The 24343-nt window shown below is 48.1% G+C and overlaps 2 protein-coding genes across 2 annotated transcripts; one reads left to right on the top strand and one right to left on the bottom strand.

Moving 5' to 3' along the window:
• Positions 1-741: 741 nt before the first annotated feature.
• NPHS2 (NPHS2 stomatin family member, podocin) lies at positions 742-6563 on the bottom strand. Its single transcript, XM_048313656.1, has 8 exons — positions 6282-6563; positions 4600-4703; positions 3653-3725; positions 3263-3345; positions 2792-2995; positions 2391-2446; positions 1505-1583; positions 742-1125 (listed from the first exon to the last, which is right to left on the bottom strand). The coding sequence occupies exons 1-8, from the start codon at positions 6556-6558 to the stop codon at positions 847-849; spliced, it is 1155 nt and encodes a 384-aa protein (XP_048169613.1). The 5' UTR covers positions 6559-6563; the 3' UTR covers positions 742-846.
• A 1870-nt stretch (positions 6564-8433) lies between these two features.
• On the top strand, positions 8434-22874 carry TDRD5 (tudor domain containing 5). Its single transcript, XM_048312918.1, has 10 exons — positions 8434-8582; positions 9134-9375; positions 10725-11267; positions 12031-12161; positions 15060-15265; positions 15939-16145; positions 17182-17248; positions 18190-18390; positions 19255-19414; positions 22449-22874. The coding sequence occupies exons 1-9, from the start codon at positions 8434-8436 to the stop codon at positions 19408-19410; spliced, it is 1902 nt and encodes a 633-aa protein (XP_048168875.1). The 3' UTR covers positions 19411-19414; positions 22449-22874.
• Positions 22875-24343: the final 1469 nt, after the last annotated feature.

Below are 24343 nucleotides of genomic sequence, written 5' to 3'. Positions count from 1 at the left end.
GAGAACTCACTCTGTTCGTTCTCTGAGTGTGAAAATTACCAAGGCAGCTGCAGGTGGGCGAAAGTGTTCCTGTTCCGAGGCTCTGGGCCAGCGGTGCCGGATCCCCCCCGTCAGCTCAGTAGGCGCTGGTTAAACGGGGCACCTCGATGTTTTTAAGCGCCCCCGAGCTCAGACGTTGTCCTGCCTCACCACCCTGTGGACGCGGGCAGCAGCACAGCCTTTCCTCCGCGCCACAGATGTGCTCAGCAGGGAAGCACAAGCCTTAAAGGCTGCCCTCGCCTCCTCTCCCTTTTCCTCCTGCTTCAGAACTAGGGCTAAACTAGGCTGTGTGGATGTATGTGGGTGGTTACTGAAATCCCACATCCAGGACACCACAGGACCCAGCTCTTTCCCTCCCTGCAGCACCCACCATCCTGCCTGCGTGCCGAGCCCCTTGCTGTTCCCCCACGGATTGTCGTACTCCCACTCCCACCTGCCCAGCTGTTTGGTTTGCGGATGGGGGCCATGGAAGGGCATAGAGGAGGGTCTGTCCTTCCTTCCAAGGTCGTGGGCCAAGATGGATCAGACCCTGGGAGCTGGGCTGTAAGGTGTCAAGGTGCATCTGGCTCTGTGAAGGAGAAGGAGTGACACCCCACTTCCCTCAACCCCCTGCTCACACACCTGCCAGGCCTGCTCCTTGTACTCCACATTTTTTCCTTTCCAAAACAAGTAGAGGCTTTTTCCATGTACAATCCACTTTATATTGCAGGCCTGGGCTGCTTTCCCTCCTGCCTCCAGGTCAGAACCTGATGGTGGGCCAGCCTTCTTGCTCCTTTCTGAGCAGGAGCAATGTGGGAACCATTTCTCTCAGAGCATGGGGGAGTCCTTCTTGTCTTTTGGATTTTCTGGCAGCTTTGTGGTGCCTGTGAGGAGGCTGCTCACAGCGGGAGGGCTGTGGGCAGCCGGAGAGACCAGGTTCATGGCATCCAGAGGCAAGGGCAAGATGAAAGCAGCAGGTTTCTCTGTGGTAAGGGAGTGCAGTGCATGGAGATAACGGAGCTGAGCGGCAGCTGGAGCACTGGACAGGATCTCAGCTGCCATTCGCAGGGACTCGGAAGCAGCCTTTTCCCCCTCAGCAGCGATCACCTACCAAGCAGGGGAAGAAGGAAGGTTCTGTGAGGCTGGGAGTGAGGGGGCACGGACTGTTTGTTACGGAGGCAGGTTGGTGAAATTTTCAGGGTCAGTGTGATTCTAACATTCCTGCTCCTCGAAGATCACAGCATGTACTAGGCCTCTAGGTGTTGCCAGAAATTTGGAAGCTCATGGCTAGCATGCTTTTACTAGGCCCATCAGAGCTCGGCAACTGAGCTCCCCTTGTTAGACTCAGCTCTTGTTCTGGAATTAAAGGAAACATGTCAACCCAGAGCTGTGTGCCTGTGTGGCATGTCCCAGAGACCTCAAACCAGAGGTGGGAAAGGAAGGAGGAATGCTCTGGAAGGAGATGAGTAGTCAGATGTTGGCATACCCGCACTTTGGCCTGTCTCTGGGCCTCCGCTTCCACAGCCAGGGACTGCCGGAGTTCAGCAGGCAGCTGCACGTTGTTGCTGTGGGAGTAAAGACAGGCATTAGCTGGGCTCTTGGCTCTCCTGGCAGCACTGGATGCTCAGCCTGAGGCTTGGGATGGGCTCAGTCGATCTCTGCAGAGCTGCTCATTCATATTCTTCGCCCCCTGGGTGTCCCTCTTTGCGTGTCTCACTTTAGTCCTCTACCTCGATTCCCATCCTTCTCTTTCAGCCTGGTTTTCTAGTGACCAGGCTTGCATGATCACCAGGCAGCAGGGAGACCTCTTTGTGCCTCTGAGGCTTATAGGGTAAGCTCAGTCTTTGTGAGACAGCAGAGACTCCCCTAGGAGACTGCTCTCAAGACAGGCACAGGAATGTTCTGTATTCATTCACTGCTTGGCTCTCTCCCATGTCCCTCTATGTGACGAGTGAGTCCCACCTTCCTGCACAGACTTGAGTGATGAGCCCACCCCTACCAGTGCTGAGACCCCAGGGCCTTTGATGCAGAACAGGACATGGAGAGTTCAGTGCCTGCTGTGCCTTTTGGGCTACCAGAACTGGGTGCAAACTGCCTGCAGCAGCAGTGAAATGGTGATTAGATCCCAGCCAAGGATCCTGCTCTGGCTGTCAGGGCAGGAGAAAGAACTTCTAACAGGTGGAAATTTTACATGAGGCAGAGGCTGAAAGGGGCAGAGAAAATAGGAAGGTGAAAGGCTCTACCTTCTGCAGAACACCTGCAGGGAGAGGGCCAGAGGCAAAGCAGGAAGAGGAGCAGGCCACAGCGAGCAGCACAGGACAGGTCCTTGCAAAGGGACAGAGAATTCCCTTCTACCAGCATTTCCTACCTACATTTCTATTCTCTCCACTTTGATCCCCCAGGAGCCTGTGACCGCATCCAAAGCCACCTATGAAGAGGAATATGTTTAGAGCATGGGAGAACAGCAGCACTGGCCAAGCCCCCTCACGGGGAGCAAGACAGGGCAGGGACTTTAACTGCAGGATTGTAAGGCAGATTTATCAGGTTCAGTGTGCTACTGGGCAAGGCCCCTCAGAAATAAAATTACTGCCCTTCCTTCCCATTTGCGTTTACCCCAGGGGTTTAGGGTGACTTAACTAGAGTCTACACTTATTCCAAGTGCAGAAGCCTTCTTCAAACCAGTGTCTGTGACTCTGAGGGACTGGCCACCTGGGCTTCTTTGCAGAGTCTTAATTCACCCCTCGCTTTGCTGTCTCCCTCCCCATGGAAGCACCTTTATCTCCTGGCTGATGTTCTTCCTCTCCAGCAGAAGCTCAGAGAAGGCTTGATGTGCCAGGAGGCGCTTCGTGGTGGTCTGCACCAGCAGCTGGATGGCACTGGAGATGCTGGTCAGGGTGGTGAGGAGGAGAGAGGCATTTTCCAACCGGTAGTAGCAGACAGCATCTATCTCCAAAGTAACCATGTCTTTGGTCACTACCTAAGCGGAAGATATTAGGGGAGATGGAGCTGGTTCTGGCAACTCTAAGGTAGCACAGAAAAGCACACAACTGAGAGAATGATGAAGATGAGCTGGATGGTCAAGTCTTTGTAGCTTCCACCTCTGCTACTGATGGATCTTGGGCAAACTAGAGGTTACTTTGAGATGGTTTTTTAAAATTTTCTCTGCAAGGATGAAGGTAGAAAGCATCAGATTTAACATTAAATAGATCCCAAAATTAATATAGAGAGGGGGTGTCAGCCATACCTGATGGAAGGGGATCTCTAGGGTTTTGAGGCGGAGGTCTATCTTGTGATAGGTGTCCAAACAGGGAAGGAAAAAGAAAAGGCCTGTGGGAGGAAGCGAGAGACAGCTGGTAATCATCAGAACTACAGAAATTACCTCTTCTGTTTTGGAGAACAAGGAAGGGTTTAGCATGCAGAACTACAAAAGAACAGCAATACACAGGCTCAAACTCTCAGGCTGCTTCTGTGATGGAAAAGACATTAGGAACTACTGGCCCTTGAAAGGAAGGGAACAAAAACCATCCCATCTCCTGTCTGGCCATGCCTGCTTGGAGGGCACCAGCATGTGAGCTTTGGTAAGGCATGCAGAAGAGGAGCAGTGTGGCTGGGGGGAGCTCAGTAAACACCTCACCAGGTCCTTTGGCTCTGCCAGGAAGGAGATGCCCAAGTCGGAAAACGATGGCTCTCTCATACTCCCGCACTACCTGCAGAGGGAAACAAAAGCTAGGCTGGAGTGAAGGAAGTAGGACTGGGAAAAGCAGCCTTGCTGGCAGAGGAGGAAGTTTATTCTGGAAAAGCCCTGCAAAGGGAGGATTTCAGCAGGTTGTGGCATCACCTGTCACTGAGTCACTGTACCCTTTGCCTAGAATGGCTGGCCAGCCTTGTATATGAGGAGCCCTGTGACAGACAGGGATTTGGTGAGAGCAGCCCATGTTAGACCCACCCAGGGTTTCCCAAGATGACCCAGCATTTTGTTTCCTTATAGCCTGGCCAAACTTAAATAACCCAAGTTAAAATTTTCTATGTTGCTCATTTCCCTCCAAGGCAAACGTGCTCACCCCAAGAGCTGAGCTGTAATACTGGCATTCTTGTTGATAACAATATGAATGTGAAATTTCCTGAGAAGTGGGAATCAAAACATGCCTCTATGTAGCCATGCTATAAATCTGAATAAAAATGAGAGGAAGAGGGGAAATCTTCTATTAACTGAGAGCTCAATCTCTCTTAAATTTTTTAATTCAAAGCCTATTTACCCTGCTGCTGTAATGCAGCCATCTCTGGGCTAGGTAGGCTGAGGGATGTGTCTGAAAGTGAACAGACTTGCAATTTGTTTTAAGAAAGAAAAACCTTAGTTTCTGCATGCTGGTATTTCAGCAGAAGCATTTGATAGGCAATGGTTGGACCCCTGTGCTGTAGCAACATGTGATAAAGGAGAAAACAAAATTAAGGATGAGTTGAAGAGGTATAAATACGGCCTTAGACCAAAAAAGCTTTATGCTCATGTCCAGCACATGGTGAACCAGTATGTGACACCCAGATCAGACAACAAATACTGAGAGGCCCCATGGCTATTCTCACCTTCATGCAGAACCAGACAGAAATGGGGAAGGTCATTATGATGAACAGGAAAGACAAGATGGTCAAAAGCCACTCACAGACACCCAGGCCAGGAGTCTTTACACCTAGGGAGGAACCCAACAGGACGTGTTAGTCAAGGACTGCTCCCAAAATACTGATAGCCTGACAAGTGCCCGCACTGACAACAGCCTTCACTGTTGTGCTTTGCCTGGACTCAGTATAACTGAACCACTTGGCTCTCTCTGGAGGTGAGTTAAGGAACACTCCCTGCTCCAGATTGCCAGGAGCTGCAAGGATGGATGGATAGATTTTGTCTCTGCTTTACTGACAAAAATTGAGCCATGCCTCTCCATGGTTGCTTGACTAGAGAGCAGACTTTATCTTGAAGAATTGGGGCTACCAAGCAGGGTTGAAAGGCTTGGAGTGGGCAACTTTGCTGAGCTGGGGTCCCTGAAGTTTATCTGGAAAGATGAGCTAAAGACAAAGATTGTAAATAAGAGAGAGCTTTAAACATGCACAGCCTGAAGTGCCCTTCTCTATCAGAGTATTTCAGGTTGTTTTGGAATAGGATTTTAATTGCATCCTAGCTCCCTAATGCAGTGGGATGAAGCCTCTGGTGCCAGTGAAATCTTCCTGTGTTCTAAGAAGTCACCCCAAGGTGCTGGAGGCTGACTGAGGCAGTCAGTCCAGATGAATATTACTTTCTACATCTCCCCAAACTGAGTGTGGGTCATCTTGCTTTGGCTGCCCTTTGTTGTGCTCCTGTCTGAGGGAAAAATCAGCAGGTATGGCATGAAAATAAATGGAGCCAGAGAGTAGACCATGATTTTCAACTGTGAATTTAGCATCCCTCCCATTTTTAATCCCTTCCAACCCTTCCATCCCTGTCCCTCTGCCTTTGGGATTCTTTGCAGAACCACCAGGTCCTGAGGGAGCTTCAGATCCCAAGAACCTGTGTGGTCACTAGAGCTCCTAAGCACTGCTCAACAGCTGTAATTCCTGTAATGGAGGCAGAAAGTGGAAGCTGTGAAAAACTAGTTCCCAGAGAGTCAGGAGCAAGTCTGAACCTTGGTGTCACTCTGGGGCAGCAGAGGTGCTAGCATGGAAGGGCACAAGTGGTGCTGGCTCTTGTAATACACATCTGCCATGCCTGTGGTGGTGCTGGGTCCAAACAGGCCCAGGTGTATTGCCAAAAGGACCACGATGCTCCCTTCCTCCCAGCTCCTAGCAGGCTGGGAATGTGCCTAATAAACACCTGGTGAGGAGCTGCTCTTAGAGGTCATCAAACCAGTGAGCTGCAAGTGTGCACCTCAAGAGCAGTTCATCCCTGAAGCGAGGTCCTTTGGGCTAGGAACTGGCAGTAAGGCCAATGCCATCCACCTAAAGGAGGCCAAGCAAGAAAAGGAAGAGCATGAACAGAACTGGGGAGTAGCAAGCTGAAGCATGAAGGATGCTGTGAATGTAACTGCTTGTACCCAGGTTCACTGCTTTGCTGGATGGTGCTGATAAGCCTGCAGAAGCTGGCTGGGAGGCTGGCTGGAGTCTCCCATATCCTATCTTGAGGATAACCACGCTTGTGCAAGGTGGGTGTGATGACACCATGCAGAGAGCAGTCACACTGCGACCCACGCAGCATCAAAGAGCCCACAGTTTTCCAACCCCTTCCCATCTTTAAGCCATACCTTCCTCTTGCTGCTCACTATCCAGCAATGCCATTGCCTCCATTTCTTCATCAGACACCACATCATCCACGTCCACCACCGTGGAGGTATGCACCCTACCATCAGTCCCCGCAGTGCTCTTGGTCTCCTTGGCTTTCTCCTGCTTTATATCTCCCTTTCCTTTGCCAGCTTCTCTGCTGCTATCCCTCTTCTCTCGTTTGCTCTGCGTAGCCGGGGACTCTCTGCGTCTCCTATGAGACTCCCTGGAAGAGCTCCGAGACCTCTTATCCATCCTCATCTGTGCCGAGGAGCACGCAGCTGCCTGGGGAGCAGAATGAGTACGTGCTTGAATTTATTGCTGCAGGCAGGAAAAGCAGGCAGGGGAGGAGAGAAGGGGAGGTGTGACATCAAGGAGGCTCGTTTCAAGTTCATCACACGCTTGTCAGGCATAATGGACAGTGAAGTGAGCAAGCTGCTTCCAGCTGCTCTGCTCTCATCATGCACTGCTGTGGAGATGAGAAGGAAAATTAGACCTGGACAGGGTGGGCCCTGGGAGGATATTCTATTTGCGTCTTCCTACTTTTGGAAATAAAATACAATCAGAAGCACTCCAGTGATTTTTAGTAGATTGTTTCTGCAAAGCTGTTGAAAAGCAACCTAAAAGCAGCTGTCAGGCATGTGGCCCCAAAGATATCAAAAGGTGAGAGTGGCCCAGAATAGACACCAGGGTGAAAAAGCTTTGCTGGTGAGACCAGTGGCTTACTCAGGAGTGTTTGGAGGGGGTGTTGCGGTGAATGTCTGGGCGAGTACCATCTCACACTGCTCTGCTCCCCACAAGCCCTTTGACTGGCACGGTGAAGGAACATTGGCAGCAACCCCCTTCTCTCTAGGGTCACCTTTTAGCCAGGAGGGAAAGCAACGGGTCCCAACTTTCCTGAATGGATGTTAATACGACAGCTATCACAGAGTTAGAACTGTTGAATCTAAATTGCCAGAAGAGTTTGTGCCTAAATGCCTCCTAGTTTTCCACAGCAGGAGCATGGCAGAGCAAACATAGGAGCTTTCTCTCTCATGCTGCTCAGCCTGTGTTGTCATCTGCAAAAACCTGTGGAAGAAACACTTTTAAAGTCACCAACTGTATTAAAGAAATCAGCACCTGGCTAGAAATTGCACTTCAGCAAGACACAGCTGGGACATAAAGCAGGGCAGGGCTGAGCTCAGGGATTCCAGTCCCTGATGCGGAGGACGGGCTGGAGGGAGCTGGGAAGACAGCTGGGGAGGTGCTGATCTTGTTTTTTCACAGATTCCTGTTTTATTGGAGACTTGTGCTCCACCCAGACTCAGGATATTGCAGGCAGGGAGGGCAGGAGCACCAGGTGCCTGCTTTCTCTGCTGTGCTGGGTGCCCTGTCAGCCGCTCACCAGGGAAGTGATGGATGGAGAGGGCTAAAGGCAGAGAAAAGCTGGGTGTAAAAGGGATGTAACGAATAAATTTTTAGTGTATATTCTTTGGAACTGCTCCAGAAACCTTTTCCACTTGGTGTTTATCACTTGGCCAACATGGGACTGGCAGAGATGGTCCCCAGCTGCTGAAAAAGCAGGTGGTGTTCTAAGCAGCAACAGCAAAAGGCAGCTCAGGTCTGGTTTTGGATTCCAGTTGGTGTCTTGTCAAAAGCACCATGACATATTTAACACCTCCAAACCTGCAATATGCTGGTTTTGTCTGGTGTTTTATTCAACCAGCGGGTCCTGACTCCACCGCGCCTGGGAGATGTGTTTGGCTGCCAACTTTTGGAACGAGATTTTTTTAAGAGCAACCTTTGGTGTCCCAAAATTGACAGGTTCAGCTCCTGTTTGAATCCGAAAAGTACTCCTGCGTGGAAATCAGCTGTGCAGTTGAGGGGGGTTCGCAGGTATCTGTGAGCCCTTAGTGTAATAAATGGTCAAAAGTTTTTTAGTTTTCTTTTTGGGGGGGGGGGGGGGGGGGATATGCAGTTAACGAGTTAATTGTTATTGCGAGACTGTCACGGGTGTAATGGTGGAATGTGACCACTGGATGGGGATGTAACAGGGACCCAATGGGTTTAGTGGAAGGAACTTTCTAGTACGTTACCTCATAGTGTACGAGGGATGAGGACGAGGCCCTGGACTGGGATTGGAGACCGAGCCAACCAATGAAGCGGACCTGTTTGGAAATGATTGGTGAGGAATGCACGGAGGGACAGACCAACCAGCGAACAGGGAAGGCGCCAATCAGCGCGAGGATTGAAAAGGGCCCCAGTCCGGTGGCACCCGCGGCTTTAAAAAGCCACCTGCAGCCGCGGTGGGGCGGGGGAAATGCTCCTGCGGAACGTGGCGTCTGAGGCGGCGCCCAGTGAGTCTCGCTGTCTTTTTTTGTGTTTTGTTTTGTTCTGGCTTGTCGCGCGGAGCCTGGGCTTATCCTGGGTTCCCGCTCTCAGCGGTGAACAAATAAACGAGTTGACTTTTCCTTTAAAAGTCTCAGCCTCGTTTACAGCATTAGGGAACAGCCATTGCGCGCCGCTTTACCGCCCTGTGACCCTGCCGGGCTCCGAGGGGCGAACCCCCGCGCTGGGGCTCTGCGAGGAGCACGGAGCCGCGGGGCTGGGTGGGCCGTCCTCGGGCAGCGGTAGGGACGCGCAGGGTGTTCCGAGTGCCAGGGGTTGTAGAGGGCAGAGGTTTAGGCGTGCACTAAACTGCGGGGGTGCTGGCAAGTGAGTACAGGGGTTGTTGGTGAAGCTGCTGCCAGCTCCCCCTCCCAGCTTTCAGCCGCTAAGCGGGACAAGGTCGAAATTCCACGTGATTCTGAGCAGCTGTGGTATAAGTTGTCATCTGCTTGCGCGTGTTCCCCTTTAGTACAGAGGCGTCGAAGCAGGCGCGGCTTATGGAGGTGCTGAAGAAGGAGGTGAGGGCGCTGCTGATAGCTGCCAAAGCGGGCTTGACGCCGGAGCAGCTGGAGGAGCAGTACATGGCCATGGTCTGCAAACCTCTCCCTCTGCGCGAGCTGGGCTTCCAGTCCACCTTGGAGCTGGTGACACAAATGCCTGACGTTGTCCGAGTCTGTTCTTCTTCTAAGACTGGCACCGTAATCCTCAAAGGTGAGGTTTTGTTTCCAAATGGGTGGAGGAGTTGTTTGGAACGTCATACTGGTGTGAAGCGTTCTGCAGATGTGCAGAGCTGTGTGTCACATATCTGTCCATGTGTTTTTCATACGACTGGTTAAGTTTCTGTCTTTGGTATTTCTTCTTGTATTTTGATCTGCCTTCTAACACCTTTGTGCTCTTCCCTCCTGAAAAAGTTGCCCAGGCTTCTAATTATTTTTGTACACTTTGTTTAGAAGCTGAGGTAGCATTTCCTTATGAGTACGCTAGAACTGGTAAGCATCACTTTTCCTGTAAATGCAGACTAGAGCAGGAGCCAAAACCAGGGATAGGGCCTCTCGAGAGAAGCTGTGAAGGTTTCCCTACCTGACCCCATAGGAAGTTCAGCCTGTATCAAAGAGCCTTTTCCATTTTCTTTTTCTTTGGGGAAGTGTGGATGCTAGCAGGGACTGACAGAGGAATTTTCCTGTGAAACTTTCCCTTCTCATAAGAAAGCAGTTAGAGAAATCCAGCTTCTCACAGCTTCTCTGTGAAAGCTTTCGTTCCCATGAGAACTGGATGGACAGCAGTTTGTAAGAATGTAAACCATTTCTGCACCTGCAGGTTGTTGTGAGAACACTGGAATTGTTTTCAGTCTTGTGAGAATAATATTTGGAAATGGGAGTCTTACTGCTCAACCTGTCACCTCTGAAGGTGGCGGGCCAATAGGCCAATCGTGTAATTTCTCTTTTACAAACCATGCTATAAAGGTTATGGGTGATAAAACGAGGGCTTCGGCCATACCTTGCAACGTGGACTTGGTGTGGTGATTTCGCCATTCTCTGCGGAATAACAGCGACGGGGAAGAGTCGTGAAAACAAATGGCAGTTGCAAAGAGTTGATTGGGAACGGTGAAATGGTTGGGGGCTTTTTGAGTGCTGCAGTAATACAAGAAAAAGTTGCTTAGAAGCTTGGAAAAGACCTGAGCTGTTCTCCAGGGAGACCTTTCCTGGGCAGGGGGTGCTCTGTAATGAGAGTTTACAGTGATTCTGCTTTCCCAGCAAAACTCTCAGCAGCTTGGGTTTTGTTTGTGATCCTGCATCCAAGAATTTGACCTGCCTTCCTACCTGGTCTGAATTTCTAGGGATGAGGATGGAAACTGGTTGCTGGCTTTTAAAAATAGTTCAGTCCAGTTTGCAAAGGAAGAGGTTGCTGGAAATCAGCCATGATTTAGTGTAGTTGCTTTTGGAGGAGACAACTGCTTCTGGAAAGGGTGTGGAAGGAAAGGAACTAAGAGGAGCTTTGCCAGTGTAGAGCTTTTAATGGTTCATTGTTCTGGTTGTCTGTTTTATTTCTTTCTGTTGTAGCCATTGTCGATGACTCCACCAGAGGGATTGCCAAGCTGGTTGCCAGCCAGAAAGTAAACACACATAGTAAGGCATCAAAGAAAACTGTTACGAAGGCGAATGCTACTTCTCCCACTAAGAATTCCAAGAGTCCACAGGGTTTCCAAGCTCTGAGTGCCAGGACCCCTGTCCTGCCAGCAACGGTGAAGGCTGAGCTGCAGGACCTGCTGAGTTCCTCACCACTTCTGCTCAGGGATTTCCACAGGGCCTTCCTCAGGCGCTTTGGCCGGGCGTTCCAGTACAGGCAGTACGGATTTTCGTCCATCTTTGAGGTCCTCAGAAGCGTGTCTGATTCCATTGCCATTGAGCAGACAAAGGCGGGTTCCTTGCTACTCCTGAGGAAGTACTTGGCAAGCAACATCGAACAGGAAGAGGTGCCTCAAGATGAGGCTGAGGAAAAAGAGATGCTGCAAGATAAGGCACAGGAAGAAGAGATGGTGCAAGGTGAGGCTGAGGAAGAAGAGATGCCTCAAGATAAAGCACAGGAAGAAGAGATGCTGCAAGGTGAGGTGGTGTGTTTAACTGAAAGCTCTTGCAAGCTCTGTGGCCAAGCAACTGCTTTCAAGTGTCTGTTGCTGCGTTTCCAGTTGCTGTGGAAGTCCTGATTCCCCTGGGGTTTAGCACAGAAGGGCTGTTGTGTGCTGCAGGAGCAGCTGTCACAAGGCAGTTGTCTTGGTAGCAGAGAATTTAACTGGAAGGTTTCATCATGTTGCCACCATTTTTTTTGGGGGGAGGTGAAAGAAGGGATGATCAGCCCATTCAGAGTATGGACTTGCTGAATGTGAGTGTAGGACTGGAATTTCCAGTCACTCCAGGCAACAGGTGAAAAAACTAGAAGGATCTTCTGAATGTCTGCTGTGCAGGCTGGTAAAGCCTTTGCCATACGCTTTCTGAGACTGCAGATTTTACACTGGCCTGAAAGGCACGGCTGCAGTGTTCCACTGCAGATGCCCTCAGCATTCCCTTAAAACCTGTGGGAGAGGATGGATAATCACGTAGAGTTCCTGCCAAATTCATAGCTTTTCCAGGGAAAATTCATTTTAACATTATTCTAGCTTGCTTACAAGAGCAGGTGATTCTTGTTTTGTTTTAACTTACTGACGCAGTGAATCCTCATGAATGTGGTGGCTGTGAATGCTGCAGGTAGTGAGGAGAACAACACCAGTGCTTTCAGACTTCCATTTTTTGATGTTTTCCCTTACTGCTTAATATGCAACACTGCATCAGTCCAACAAAGAATAACAGGCAAATTAAATTGTCTTTGCAGCAGCATCTGCAGCTGAGATGCCTCCTGTGGAACCCACCTGTGAGACGGAGAGCTCCTACCAGGCAGCACTTCCGATGGATTCGCAGCCAGTGCAATCAAAAGCAGCCATTTTGAGTGCTTACCTCAAAAAAGTAAGTGGCTGGACAAACAATCTGTAGAATTTTCATGTCATATTCCAAGGGGTGGTACTCTTTTTACTATCCTTGTTTCTGTTGAGTTTGCACTGCTGACGCACTGCTGCTTTCAAACGTTTTTGTACCTGTTTTAGATGACTCTGGGGGCGACCAGACTCATACTGACCTGGTGTACAGCTTTATGTGACATCCAAAGTCAGTCTTTTTCTTGTCTCCTTCTGGTCTTGAGGTCTGTCAGATCATCCAAGGCTGGTTAAGTGTTATCGTGCTTGCTTACAGCAGTGGTGATAACCTTTTGCTATAGTTAGTTGTAACTGGAGTTTAATAACTTTGTTGTGAGACAAGTTGTGTGAAATTTCCCCTGCTGTTGTTGACAGGGCTTCAGTGTCAACCATTTTGACAGAGCTGGGGAATGTTCCTCAGTGACCTTGATTCCTGCAGTCTCAAGTCTGCTATTTGGTAGGAAATTATCATTATTTTGTTTTGTTTAACAGTGTATTTTTAGACAGGGATGGAGAATAGCAGTGCAAAAGCTCTGAACTGCTAAATCTTTCTTTCAGAAATCTGTCCCTCCTTTATTTTTTTCTTTTGAGCATCTTTAGGCCTTCTTTGTCTCAGGAAAATCCTTCTTCTTAGAGTTGTTTCCTCTGCCAAGCTTGTCTTATGGCTGTACCCAGCTGTACAACTGGAGCTTACAGGCACGGAAAGAATCCCGAGGGTTCTACCCTTCGGTGTTTTGTCTACTAATGAGCTTGAAAGCCTGGAACTGCGAGTTGGATTTCATGTAGCACTTGATAAAGCATACCCCTGAGAGATTTTTGGCAGCCTGTGCTGTTCCTTTAAAGAAATTTTACTTTGGTGTGATGAGGTCCACAGGGAATTCCCCTAGGTGAAACCACAAGTCTGCTTGTGTGAAGGCTCTAAAAGGGGGGATATGGTCTAGGTAGCCCCAGATTTTGCTCCTAGGAATTGCAGAGGGAACCCATTTAAAGATCCCGACAAGACTTGGAGGATGTTTGTACAACTCCTGTTTGTCGTGAACCACCAAGTTTGCTGTTCTGTTTTAAAAATGCTCTAAAGAGGAGGAAAGCAGTTTGAAATTTGTTAGTTTGGATGTGCAATGGACAATTTGTTCATCAGGATGCTGCAAGTAGAGAGGAAAGATGCAACCTGATCCCTGCCCTGCTGCCTGGTATCCCGAGACTAATCCTGGAAGTGTTTTCAGGGTCAGATGGGGCACAAGGGCTGAGTCCATCTGTCCAGTTGCAAGAAGGAGAAAGAATACAGAGCTGCTGCTCTCAGGAGCTTTTTCTTGCTGCCCTGACAGAAGGAAAAGTGTCACCCACACCACTCTTGGGAGCTGCCAGTCCAGCTTGGGGCAAGGAGTCAGCCACTCTTGCAAGCTATACCTCTTATAAAGCCTGGTCTTACCCTGTGTTCTCTTGCTTTATTGTTTTATAACTTTGTTGTATTTTGGGAGCATGTTTTCGAGTACACGTCCTGTAAGTCTTTCAAAGAAGTGTCTGTTGTCACTAACAACATGTGAGCTAGACTATAAAGCTATTGTGTGCCCTTAACAGTCTCATAGGAGGAGCATTCTCAGAGCAAAATTGTCCCTCAGAAACACCACCATTCACAGGCGCTGCACAGAGGAAATTTGTGAAATTGTAAGGGTTTTGTAGAGGTGATGCTGCTGCTCAGGCCAGAATTCCACTAGTTGCTTTTAGACTCAAAAATGTTAACTCACTATTTAACTCAAATGTTTTAGTCAAAATTTTTAGCTCCAAAAAATTGAAGGGCATTTGGCTTTACTCAGTCTGCAGAAAGAGGGACCAGGGAAGTGGTCACAGCACCAAGCCTGCCAGAATTCAAGAAACATTTGGACATGTGCTCTCAGGCACGTGGTGGGATTCTTGGGGTGGTCCTTTGCAGGTCTAGGAGTTGAACTATGATGATCCTTGTGGGTGCCTTCAAACTCAGAATATTCCATGATTCTATGATCTGCACCTTTACAAAGGGATTAAGAGAGCCACTGTTGCAAAACCCCATTGTTTGCAGTTGAATTTAGCCATATAAGCAATGGGGAGTGTGCTGGAATATGAGCTGCCCGCACCTTGCCTGATGTGTGATGCAGTGATAACTTGCAGTGTGTTCACAGTGAGTAAAACTGAAGTATTTCTGATTTCTGATCATTGGAGAAGCGCTGTCTGCTGGCACAAAAGAAAGCTCTTGAGGCAGTGAAAGTAGCTGATGTCTGATTAAGTCTCCTGTCTGTACCACTTCTAGTGAAATAATATTTTCAGCAGTTAGAATAAGGAAAAACCGAAAGCTGTGCTAACAGCTCACTTGTACAAATTTGTCTTAAGTGAGAAAAGAACAGAATTTGTAGATTTTGACTGGTTTTGTCTCTGGGAAGTAGCTCTAGTGTGAAGGTGGGTTGCATTCACATCTTCTGTCATTTCTGAATCATTTTCAGAGAGTTTTGCTGGTTCAGTCATGTACTTTTTCATGGTCGTGAAACATAGAAATAATTCCTTATCCAGCAAAGAGGTGGGTTGGGTTTGGTTTTGTTTTGCTTTTTTGGCAATAGCCATTCACTACTTTTGTCTAAATATGTGATGTGACTTCAATTCCTCTCCTTTATTCCTTGCAGGAATATGAGCACGGTATTTTTGTAGCTTAACCCCTCTTAACACTGGAGGGAAGAAAGAAAGTGTAAAAATGATTGTTTCCCTCACAGGGAGAGTTTTCATCCAAGTTCATCCAATTTGTTGGGGTTCTCTGATATTCAGTAATTCACAAGTCCCCAGGAAAGCGGAGCTGTTTTTTAAATTAATGGAAAGGCCAATTCTGTGTGTTCAGTGCATGACGAGACCTCCCACTTACCCTTTGTAGCTTCAACGTTTTAAGCAGTTACCACCAACTCCAGCAATCCCTCCAGATGCTGTTCAGGACAAAAGCCTTTGTGGTTTGCCACCTCTGAAGAGAAGGTCCTTGGTGGGAGTCGCTGTGGACTTTGTCGTCTCTCCTAGCCAGTTCTACATCCACATCTGCCGCGCAGAACCATCCTATGAACTGCAGGATATGATGATTGAGATGAGGTGGGAGCATGCTACAGCAGGGCAGTGTGTGTGTGTGCTGAGGGAACAGGGCACCCAGCTCTTGGCGATGGCCCCTGCTGGCTTCATTGCTTGGTACAGAGATGCTGGTGCTGTCCTGAAACACTTACTACTCAAAACGCTTATCTGTTCCTTTTAACTAACAAGCAGTAGGTGTGGTCACCAGCAGTTCCTGTAGTTTGTCCTAGCAGTTCTGAACTTCATAAGCCTGGAAAGGAGCTTGAAGGGTTCCTTTGTCATGTCTGGTGCAGCTGTTGCTAATGGGCTCAGTTCATGCTTTTACTTCCACCTCCAACACTGCACCTGGGCCAGTACTGCAGAACCTGGTTCATGAGAAATGCTGGTATGTCAAGGTAATGGTAAAAAAGTAATGATTATGATGATTGTGTTTAGCCTCTGATCAGTCCCCATTACTTAACTTTTTGTCAGACCCTAAGAGTATCATTCAAATGTTAAAAGTTTGTGTTTGCAATTTTATTGCCATTTCAGTTTAAGTGTGGCAGAACAGAGATATAAAGGGCCTATTAAAACAACTCCTGAAAATTCATGTCATGGGGACTTTGAAAAGTCAGGATTCTTTTGATGTCTCATATATTTCTCCTGGTTCATCTCCTGCATCCTACTGAGTGCAGTTCCTCACTCTGATCTTTTACAGACACGTTTACTCATATAAAGTTGCTTCTGATAAATACATCATGCCTGAGTCTGCAGTGCGGCCTGGGCAGCTCTGCTGCGTCATGATCTCCCAGTGGTGGTACCGTGTGGTCATCCACCGTGTGATCAATGACCAGGAAGTAGAGGTGTTCTGCGCAGACTATGGACAGCTCCAAATTGTCCAGAAGTCTCAGCTGAGATTCCTCAAGTAAGTAAATTACACGTGGGCGGCAGAATCGCAGAACAGTCGAGGTTGGATTAGGCTTCTGGAGCTCATCCTGTCCAAGTTCCCTGCTGTCATAGGTGGGGCTGTGTAGAACAGGCTGCCTAGGACCATGCTGAAATGGTTTTTGAATGTTTCCAAGGATGAAGATCCCATGACCTGTCTGGGCAACCCATTCCAGTGCTTGGTCACCCTCCTGGTAAAAATGACGCTTTCCAGCTGTCCACACTGTGCTGATGGATGGTGTTGTTCTTCCCCAAGTGCAGGACTTTGTTGAATTTTGTGAGGTTCCTGTCTGCCCATTTCTCTATCCTGTCAGGATCCATCTGGATGGCAACCTGACCCTCTAGGGCATCAGCCACTCCTGCCAGTTTTGTGTCATCCGCAGACTGAGGGTAGACTCTCCCCTGTCACCCAGGTTGATAACGAAGACATTGAACAATACTGGACCCAGCACTGTCCCCTGGGGTACACTGCTAAATCCTTTCCTGTGTCTGCCTTCACTCCTCAGTCTGTCCTCCTGCTGCTTTCTGTCCCCTCGGGGCAAGCTCCCTATTCCTCCTTCCTGGGTTGCATGAATGGATATACACATTCTCCTGAAGGCACATCAGTCCAAGTGGGATGTATTTGCAGTGTCAGAGGTGCTTGTTCTCTGCAGTTCAGCACATTTTCCATGTTTGTGTCTTCCCTCTTGTTTGCCTCTCCTTGTGCCTGGTCGTTGGCATTCTTTGGTTCAAAAGCCATGGCTCTCTGTAACTCAGTCTGCACAAGGGGTTTTGATGGGAAGGTGCTTGGGTCAGGGGGTGCATAAGGGACCGGTTTTTACTGCTGTTTCTGCTGTGCCCATTCTCTGGATATGGAGTGTTTTCTGAAGCTGCTGTTGGGTTTTAGTCATAAGTGCACGATCCAATGTATGCTTCTGTATTCCTAAACTGATCCTAAAGCCTGGAAGAGGAGGAAGTTCTGCACTCCTGCTGATTTATCCCTGTTTTTGCTGTAATGGCTTTGCTGTGTGTTTTAGGTGGTGCTACTCGAAGCTCCCTGCTCAGGCCATCCCGTGTTCCTTGGCATGGGTAAAACCCGTGGAGGTATGTGTCCACATGCAGTTTTGTTTACTGACATATGCACAGGAGTTACCAAGTAGAGATTTGTTCTCCTGCTAAGGGCAGACATTTGGATGAAGTCGGGTCCTGTTGATACTTACAGCAGAACTGGTGCTGTTATGTTCAGCAGAGTGTGCTGGGTAAGCCTGTGCTCTACAAGCAATCACCCTTCCACTGCTTTCCTTACCATCAGCGCATTCTTGCTTTATATTCTTGCAGAAAACAGATGACTGCTGTTAAGCAACGCAGCAAACTTGTTCCTTTCCCTGCCAGTAGTTCCCCAATGTTCTTCTGAAGCATTAGTAGCTCCAACCCTCTGTTTCAAAACATTCTTCTGTGACAGAGCTTTGAGTGAGTTGGTTTGATGCAGTTAGCCCAGCGAGAGAGTTACAGAGGTCATAAGAAAGTTTCTCTGTGATGGGAATCCTCTTGCTCAAAGAAGCCTGAGAAGTACAATCTCTGAAGGAAAGCATGTGACCAGAGTTGCTGCCTCTGTGTTTTTAAAGATGTTGCTTTTAAAAAGTTATTTCCCCTGAGTTTTGAGGGTTAATCACAGTTTTCCTTAACAACTTTTGATACTTCTGATGTTTGTAAAGTCTTGTGATTCCAGGAATTAAAAAAAAACCCAAAACCAACAAACAGCTGTGTTTTAGGCAATCGGGATAAAATCACTGGTGGATGCCATTGAACTACATTTGGAAGTAGGTACTTGGGGTGAAAGGGCATTCTGAGTGTAATGAGAATTGCAGGCTTTGGGGTAGTTTGGTTCAGTTTCATGCTGGGAAGCTTGTCTGCCTGACTTTCCTGTGTTTATCACTAGCCTGGCCTAGCTCAGCTGGCTTTTGGCAAGGGCCCACCAGAAGGAAAAGTCTTGGGTGGGTGGATATTGGTCTGTTTATAGTAACTTTATGTTGTTTCTTCTTCAGGGTACATGGTCCAGTGCTGCAATTCTCCTGTTCAAGGATCTCTGTCGCTTCAAGGAACTTGTGGGCATCGTGGATGAATATGTGAATGGTATTCTGTACCTCTTCCTGTGTGACACATCCACCAAGGACGATGTCTACTTCCACTCCGTCTTGAGCGATATGGGATATGCTGATGTCTGTGGAGAGAACATTCCTTCCCAGGTCAGGAGGGAGGCGTGTGCTGCTGAAAGGAAGGGGAAGGGAAGGATCCCTGTTCGGGTGCCTGTAATGGGAAGATTCTTCCCTTGAAGCAAGTGGTTTTGTGAAGAGCAAAACTGGTATTCCCTGCTTTCCTGTAGCCTGTCATTTTGTGACTGCATCCCAGAGCGTCTAACTCTGTGGTGAGAGCTTGCTTGTTCCTTAAGGTGGAATCTGATGATACAACAGAGATGTTCTGTTTAGTAGAACAAGCTACTTTCAGCCTGTCTTCTAGCAATGAATTAAAAGTTGATATGGAAATGATCTTGGTTTAACAGCTCTTATACTTTGCCAGTGAAATGTACAGTGCTGGATGGCATGACCATGGTAGATTGCCTGTTGTCTTTGGATAGACACACCAGTTGAAAGCCAGAGCATTTGTGCTTTAAGCTTACCTGTGCCATTATTTGTGTGTCTCAACTCAGTTTCAGTAAGAACTGTGTGGATTATGCAAACCCTTGGAAAGGTACTGCCATGATTTTATATTTCGGCAGAAAGCTGAGTTTGACAGCCTGGAGGCCTTCTATCTGTTGTTTTACTCAGCAGATGCAGAATTGCATGTTTTGTCAGGATTAGATCCTATGATGGTATTTTTGCATGTGTAGGCCCAGTTTTGGGGGACAGGGGCATTGCTGAGAAATTTTGCTGTTGGCAGAAGAGGAGTTGGTTTTCATAATAAGGCTGTTCCTGCAGGAATTTGGAGCTAACTCTTGGGTGTTGTACACCTTCACAAAACCTGTTAGAGATTTGCTGAATCCTTTTTATTCTTCGTGGTAGTTACAGTGTAGGGGTTTTTTACTATACTGGTGTGGTTTTTATTTGTTCTAGGAATTTGAGGAACTGAATCCTTTAGCCTTGTATATTCAGCCCAGTGGAAAGCAGGGGAATGCTGAAGTGGTGGAGCCAGACCTTCGCTTCCAGCAGGAATCTCGAGATGCAGACAGTGAAACAGCAACCTCGAAGCTGGATGGGGCCAACCTGTGACCAGGTGAGGGTTTGGCACAGCTGTCATTCCATGAAATCAGTTCCAGGGCTCAGCAGATGTCTCATTTTCTGTGGAGTTGGTTTTCTTCTTTCATCAAAAGCGAGCAGAAACATAATATGAAAACTATTGTTTATGTGGACCATAAATACCTTCCTAGCTGCCTGTCCTCTGATCCCATTTTAAACTTCAGGGAGTCTCTGTGGTCTCTCCAACCTCCCGTAGGTGCACCACAATGTTTCAGTCTGAGAATGCGCTCTGAGAGCTCAGACCTGTGCCAGATGTGTGGCAAACTCACCTGTGATGAGTTTGACTTGGCACTCCATGGTTTTGCACCCCTGGGAGCCAGGAAGTGTGTGTTTTCCTCTTAGATCTCTGGGTCTGGCAAAGGATGTGTAATAACTTGGGGCAGCCTGTAAATGCAGGAAAAGACCAGAAGTACTGGTGGTGAATAGTTGCATTAAAGGGTCTTGCTCATCCTAAACTGACCAGAAAGGAAGTGATTTGCAGTCCTGGTTGTTGCTGGGGATGAGGTTGTGTACAACTACAGGTTTATAACTCTTAAGGGTACATGTAGAGCATATGTGTATGCTTTACACCTTGGGTTTCAGAGCATGGTAAAAGAGAAGCCCTTGGCTATTTAACAGTTTGATTAGTTGCTGAACAGAGAGGTTAAGGAGGGAGGAAGCCCCAGGTCTTGGGTGCAGTCTAGGGTAGTACCATTAGGAACACCAGGAACACTTGTCTGCAGGTGATGCTCTCCCCTTTTCTATGATTTAAGTTGTTGTATTTTCATGAGGTGTTTTACTGCAGGGACCAAAGCACCTTTCAGGCAAATGTCAGCTGTTGAAGTGCTCAGCAGGGGGCCTGCTCTGGGGCTGTGTTTCTGACATTGCTCTGAAATAAGAGTCAAAGTGAGTGTAATGCTAGTCACTTCACTGTAAAGTAGTCATTTTCTCTAGGTTTTTGTCTATCCAACTTAGGTTTCTGTGCTAGAGAAACTGTGTGAGCTGTGTGGCTTGGATATTAATGTCCTTGCTCTGTCAGTTTATCAAATGAACTGAAAGACATAAACTATCATCCTATTGTATGTATTTGGAAGAAGGTAATGTGGGGAAGACTGCAAATCTGAGTTTGTGTTTCAAATGCAGGAATCTGGAGAGTTCCTCACCTAGTTGACTAAAGCAAGATCCATAAATGTCAGACATAGCTGGTGATTTGAAGACTGGAGGAATATAAATGCATCCTGTCCCTCAGTGAGAATGGCGTGGGTGGCAAGAAGAGATAAAAATCCCCTTGTAACCTTGTTCTTGTCCTAGCACTTGTATTTTTTACTGCATGTTAAGCAGAGGCTTTCAGTGGGCTGCTGGTATCCAGCTGAGTAGTTGGCTAATTGGGCTCTAGTGATGCCTGTCTTGGCATCCTGTCAGCACTGAATTCCTGCTGCCCAGCCATGTGGCTGTCCTTGCTGCTGCAGGGGTGCCTCAGTCCCCTTGTGCCCTGACAGCAGAAGCAGCTTCGAGAGCAAGTACTCAGTTTTTGAACAGCTGTGGTTGAATTGCTGCTTGTCTGTCATTTCACTAGTTTTCTCTTCCGTGCTGAGTTAAAAAATACAAACATCAGCTCTAGTCTGTGGCTGAGACATGAGTGAACATCCCTGAAACCTAAATTTAATTTGAATTCATAAGCAAAAATGCAGAGGGGCTTCCTCTGACTCAGCTCTTGCCTCCTTGCAGAAATTCCCTCTGTCATTGCCATCACTGGTTCTGCGTGGGGCTGCTGAGAGATGAGACAGCTGTTAATTCTTTGCTAAGAGAGGGTGCCTTGTGTCTTGTAATAATCTATGGCTCTTTCCAGCTTGCTGTGCAGGAAAAGCTGCTACACTAAGGGATTATTGTTGTTGTGTAGTCTTCTTGTTGTGGTTTTTTAATTATCAATTTGCTGACCTTCCACTTCTTTGTAAATTTTGAGAGATAATTAAGATCAGGGCAGCTAATGAGCTAAGTGTGCACTAATTGGACCCTCTCAGTTTATTTACACACATTTGCAGACATCTCATTCTCTGGGAGAGTCCTCAGTGCCTACTGTCTCAGTCAAGTCAGCAGAAGACCTTTACACCTCCTTTATTTACCCCAGGCAACCAGCAGAAATGAGGCAAGGTGGCCCAGATCAGATGGGAAGTTTTTCCAGCAAGGCCCAGCTTTGCGAAGCCGTACATCCCAGTGCTGTACTCAGGGCAGTACCGTTCATGCTGGGCCCCCTTGACAGTGTGAACAGATCTGTCAGTCAAAACTGACTGACAGAAAGCTGAGCAGTGTGTTACTGTGCTGTGAGTTGTGCAGTCCCTCCTGGGTGTGTCTGAGGGCTGGTGCTGCTGGAACAGGTGGACATGCTGGTGTTTCTGCGGGCTGGAGCAGTAAATAGCTGGATGCAATGCATCAGGTGACCTTCGTGCAGCGAAATGGATTTCTAATGGTTTAATGGGAAGAAATTAATTGAGGGTTAGTTCTCTCAATGTTGGGTTTTGTTCTCTTTTCTAGCCTTTCTGCTGCTTGCATGCAGAAGTATTTGTTTCTCCACTCCAGTGTTCATTTCATACTGAGTCTCCCAGTCTCTCAACCATAAGGAACTAAGGATTTTGTAAACCCTATGAGGTCCCTGTGTGGGTGCTTGTCTTCCATCTTCCAAACAATGGAAGCATTTACAACACCCATACAAGAGTTGCTCAATGTGCAAGGTGCATTAAGTGACTTGCCAAAGGCAGTGGCTGTCTGTGCCTTGGAGCCCTCTCCCTGGAGTTCCCTAGACACGAGCTACTGAATTCACATCTGATTCCCTGCCTCTGGGGAAGTGGAGGTGGAGGAGAGGGAGAGAGGTCCTTGCATTATACCATGTCAGACTTACCAAATAGGTGTGCAGTAGGAAGTCTTCTTTCCATGGCCTGGTGAGGTCTAGGAAAAACTGATTTCAATCTAAACTGGAGCTCTTGGATTTGCCAGTGTAGATTTGATCTTTCTTTTTTGTGTCCTTCTTTATGCAGATGAAGAAAATACGAAGACCAAGACCTTCTTGGGAGTCTCATGGTTGGCCTCTGTGGTGCTCTGGGCTGTGTGACCAAGGGCCACCTCAGGAGCCATGTGTCCTCCTGCGCTGCTCTTTTGGCCACTTCCCATGCCTACTTCCAGTGGCTCCGCAGCCTGAGAAGGAAGGTGGGATAAGAGGGGAGAAGCTGGAGCTGCTGCCAAGGAAGGCTGTCTGGAGCAGCACAAACTCTGTTTGACCATGCTGTTAGGGTTTTTTTTGTTCAGAAATGTTTAATCCCTTGAAAAATCCTGGAGTGTGACGTCTCAGGTGTGCCCAGCATGTGTGATAAATGTTAGTTTTCCTTTCAGGAAAATAGTTCGGTTTTGTTGTACCAGTTGTGTTACTGAGTTACTTCTCTTCAATAAAATGGTTCAGGAGAACATCCAAGTGTCATGTTGTGTTACATATCCTTTAAGTTTAGGAGAGGGAAACTGGCTGCCTGTCCCTCCCTCTTTCAGTGCATGAGCTGTTTTGACATCATGTGGGGATGTGATTTTGGTTTTTAATGCAGTGGCTGCTCTACCCACTCCTTGCTGTGAGGAGAGCCAAAGAAACCTCCTTCCCCAAGAAGAACATGCTGTGATTTGTTTGTCTTCTATACAAAGTGTCAGGAATCTCATCTTAAAGATACGGAATAAAATCTGTTAGGAATCCAGTGAGAGAGAGCCTGAAGCTTGACTGTGTTAATGTAGCCTCTTGCCTGTGGCAAGTGATCCTAATGGGTGTTAATGCAGAGTAAAGCTGTGAAAACAAGTGTCCTGGTTAGGAATGCTGGCATCCTGGTGCCTGGAGTGTTCCTCAGATCTTCAGGGGCTTCAAGGGCCATTCTGTGCCCACCTGCAGCAACACCAGAGGTATCTTTCATTGCAAACCACCAAGAAAAGCTCAGTAATATTAGCAGTAATACTGGAATGGGTAAAAGCCCAGCATAAGATGTTTGTTGATTGGACTAGTTGATCTTTAAAGCTTTCTTCCAACCCAAACTGTTGTATGATTATTTCACTTTTAATTTCAGTATTTAAAGGTGGTTTGGGATGTCAAACAGCTAAAAACTGAAAATCTGTGGCTGGTTTGAAAGCAGCTGCTGGGAAAGCTAATGAAGGAGATGGAGAATGCTGAGGAGCAGGGGCTGTCCAACCCTGTGGGGAGATTCAGAGGTTTCCTGATTTCTCTGGTGCCACGTTTGGGTTGGGGCACTCACTGCACATTTTTGTCATCCATCACTGCAACGGGGCTGAGCTTGCTCGGAGCTCACCCTCTGCTGCAGAGTTTTTGGTTTCAGGGAGGTGGCGGGTGGGGTGTCCTGAGAAGACCCCCAAATCCTCTTCTACCCCTCCCTGGGCTGCAGCAGGGGCCTGGGCCTGGAAGAGCTGTCATTGTGTCCCTGCTGCTGCTGGGTCACTGCTAGATGGCAGCCGAGGCCAGCGCTCAGCAGCTCAGCTCCCTGCAGCCTGAAACTCCTCTGGGTGCCTGGGAGGGCGGGCAGGTGAGGAGCTGGAGAACATCCTGCTGAGTGGGCAGGCCCTGTGCCCAGCAGGAGCTGCCTCTGTCCTGCTCCCTGCCTGGGCTGCAGCAGGTCCCCAGGCTGCCTGGGCATGTGACTGGGAGCTTCGGGGATGGGTCCCACTGCTGTTTCAAGAAATTGGGAATGCGGAGATGCTATGGGGTCTGGAAGGTGCTGTGTGGGTACTGGGAGCTTACATGTGTGCAGAAGGGTAGCAGCAAATCTGTGGGAGGGAGCCAGCAAGTGTTAAAACAGTATCCCTGTGTTTTGGGAACTCCCACATCTGCCAGTTTGGGGATGGAGGGAGCGTATTCTGGGCACATCACTCTTTGCACCCTGGGTACCTG

The sequence above is a fragment of the Corvus hawaiiensis genome, chromosome 9, assembly GCF_020740725.1.
Source record: "Corvus hawaiiensis isolate bCorHaw1 chromosome 9, bCorHaw1.pri.cur, whole genome shotgun sequence".
NCBI classification, from domain to species: domain Eukaryota; kingdom Metazoa; phylum Chordata; class Aves; order Passeriformes; family Corvidae; genus Corvus; species Corvus hawaiiensis.
Note: the sequence above shows the minus strand (reverse complement) of the source record. Positions and strands in the feature narration are given on the sequence as shown.